Raw genomic sequence first — 2,818 nt, forward strand, 5'->3', positions numbered from 1 at the left:
GACCAGGCCAAGGCTACAGCTGTCTTTGGTAAGAGGCAACAGTCTCTCCTACTAACTGGCAAGGGAGACTGCCTTCCTTCCCTAGGTTCGCCATAACAAACCACTCCAGACTTGATGGCTTATAGGGGCGCTAACGTATTCTTCCACAGTCCTGAAGACCCAATGCCAGAAGGTTGACATCTAGGCATCAGCAGGGCTTCTGGAGGCTCTGCGGGGGAACCTGCCCCATGCCTCTCTCCTGGTTCCTGGGGGCTGCTGGCAATCCTTGGCAGCCCTTGGCGTGTAGACCCACCATTCCAACCCCTGCCTCCATCCTCGTATGCCTCCCCCTCTGTGTCCTGTCTCTTCCTTTCTGTCGCTTATAAGGACATTCATCATTGGATGCAGTGCCTATTCTAATCCAGGATGATCTCATTTCAAGACCTTCACCTTATCCTTCGATTACATTGCAAAGACTCTTTTTCCAAATAAGGTCACATTCTGAGGTTCCAGGTGTACGTACTGTTTGGAACCACATGATCACAAGTCAACCCATGATAATGATGGCTGGTCTTTGTGGTTTGGGCAATGTTCATGTTTGGTCTGTGTTCAGACACAATCACAGAGTAGTCCTCTTTGCGTTCATCACTGACACCCAGCGGCTCTGTCCGACGGTGATGTTACGTGAAGTTGTTTCTGCTCCACAGAACACCGAGGCCCAGCTGTGAGTGCCAGGCAAGCTCTGAGAGGTCAAGGCTGGCTTCTCTCTTCCACAACTTGAAGGCAGTGAAGGAGGGGCCATGCTGACATCTGGGGAAGCACCCTAGCCATGGGGGTAGGGTTGGGGGACCAGCCACCCACCCTGTGTGGTAGGAAAGCTGAGAGGTAATGGGAGTGGGGACAGAGTAGGGCCAGACCTGCAGCGGAAAGATGGGCTCTTGCTCTGGAGGAAATGAGGGGCCTCTGGAGCATTCTGGGCGGCACAGGGTATAAGCAGGCGAGGTCTTGATGGAGTGTTGGGGCAAAAGCCTGCCGGGAGTGGATGCAAGAGCCAGTGGAGGAGAAGCAGCTGAGGCGGCAAAGTAAGACAATTCTTTCCAGGCGGTGGACCGCAAAGCCGAGCAGAGAAGTGGAAGGAAGCTGAGGTAGCTGGTGGGAAATGGAATCACGAGAAGGTTTAGAGCTGCCCACTTGCCCGGCCCCACCCACCTGTCGCACATTCTCCTTGTGTTTTCAGCACTTTGGAGGGCGGCTCAGGGATCGGGGGGCGTCTTCCCGGGGTGGGCCTCACCGACGTGCACCCCTCTCTTGCTCCACCACCTCTCCTCCCTCCACCTTTGGATCTGCCAGTGGCCAGGGGCCGAAGCTGGCCTGTTTGGGAGCCCCCGAGCCAGGTGCCCCCGTGTCCCGGCTACAGTAGGAAATTGACAAGGAGAAAAATTAGGACGGGACTTGGCTCCGGTGCCTCCCGGACCCCCGGCGCGGGCAGGGCGCCACCCAGGTCAGGAGGTTCCCCGTGCGGGTCACAGTCCAAGACACGGGGCCGCGGCTCCGCCACTGGTCAGCGCTGGCCTTGGCCTGTGTGCTCTCCGAGCCTCGACGCCCCCAGCTGTGACGGGCGCACCGCCGACCTGCTCTCGGGGCTGTTGGGAGAGTTAGGGGAACAGCGAAGACAAAGCGCGGGCAGGACGCAGGACGAGCCAGCCGGTTCCTCCTCCCGCTGCCTCCCCCGGCCCCGGGAGGTCGCCCCGCGCCCACGGCCGCTCCAAGGAGGCGAGCGGGCCCCGCCTGCTGGCCGACTCCGGGACTGCGCCTCGCCCGGGGTCAGAGGGGGGCCTCCCACTCCAATCTCCGTCCAGGCGCCGTGGGTGAGCGCCCCAGCGCCTTCCCGCCACCCCCATCTTGTGCTGGGGCCTTTAATCACCCGCCCGCGCTGCTCCCGAGGCTGCCCCCGCTTGGCGCGCCCTCCCCGCGGCCTCCCGGCAGCAGCAAAGGCCGCCCCTCTGAAGCTTTCTCCGCACCCCAGCCCCGCCGCCCCTGCGGAGACAATTATGGCAAAACTCTCTCCTCCATATTTTCCCAACATTCCGACTTAACTTTCGGTTTGCTAAACCGTGAGCGAGGGAGCATTCGAACCAGGGAGACTCACCTGTGCTCGGGGACAACCTTATTCACCTGCGGCCAGAGGCATTTTCTAACATCCGAATCCTGAAACCCTCCCCCCCCTCCCCTCCGCCCCTGGAAGTCCCTCCCGGACTCTGGGTGGGGGTGGGGCGAGATGCCCGTGCTCTGGATTTTCTAGTATTTCTACAGGAGCCTGTCTCTACTAACTCTGCTATTCCTTCCTCCCTCCTCCCTCCTTCCCTCTCCTTCTTTCCTCTTCCTTTCTCTCTTCTTTTTTAAAACAAACTACGGAAGGGCACCTGGGTGGCTCAGTGGTTGAGCGTCTGCCTTTGGCTCGGTCGTGATGCCGGGATTTGGGATCGAGTCCCACGTCGGGCTCCCTGCATGGAGCCTGCTTCTTCCTGTGTCTCTGCTTCTCCTTCTGTGTCTCTCATGAATAAATAAAACCTTAAAAAAAGGAGGAGGAGAAAAAAACACCTTGCGTAACTTGAAACTTTCCAATTGCCCCGCGAAGCTTAGGGGTGGGATCTGGCCTCTGCCTTTCTGATTGCCTGCTACCCCTACCCGCCACCCCCACAGTTCTGAGTCCTCCCTCTCACGCAGTTTCCTCTGCCTGGAGAAGCTTGATCCACACTCCTCCCTATGGCAATTCCCTACTAGTTCTTCAGTGCTCCGCTCAAATGTGTCAAATGCCGTCTCCCTGACCTCCTTGCCC

At 58.9% G+C, this 2,818-nt stretch overlaps 1 protein-coding gene across 1 annotated transcript; it reads right to left on the reverse strand.

The window, feature by feature from the left end:
* Window positions 1-534: 534 nt before the first annotated feature.
* LOC119870383 lies at window positions 535-2,463 on the reverse strand. Its single transcript, XM_038531389.1, has 2 exons — window positions 2,403-2,463; window positions 535-2,154 (listed from the first exon to the last, which is right to left on the reverse strand). Exon 2 carries the CDS (start codon window positions 2,063-2,065, stop codon window positions 1,541-1,543), a length of 525 nt encoding a protein of 174 aa, XP_038387317.1. The 5' UTR covers window positions 2,066-2,154; window positions 2,403-2,463; the 3' UTR covers window positions 535-1,540.
* Window positions 2,464-2,818: the final 355 nt, after the last annotated feature.

This window comes from Canis lupus, chromosome 2 (genome assembly GCF_011100685.1).
Source record: "Canis lupus familiaris isolate Mischka breed German Shepherd chromosome 2, alternate assembly UU_Cfam_GSD_1.0, whole genome shotgun sequence".
Lineage (NCBI taxonomy): Eukaryota > Metazoa > Chordata > Mammalia > Carnivora > Canidae > Canis > Canis lupus.

Excerpts from the sequence above, each read along its gene's own strand:
- LOC119870383 (XM_038531389.1), bottom strand. The coding sequence starts at position 2,065 with ATGTTGGGAAAATATGGAGGAGAGAGTTTTGCCATAATTGTCTCCGCA.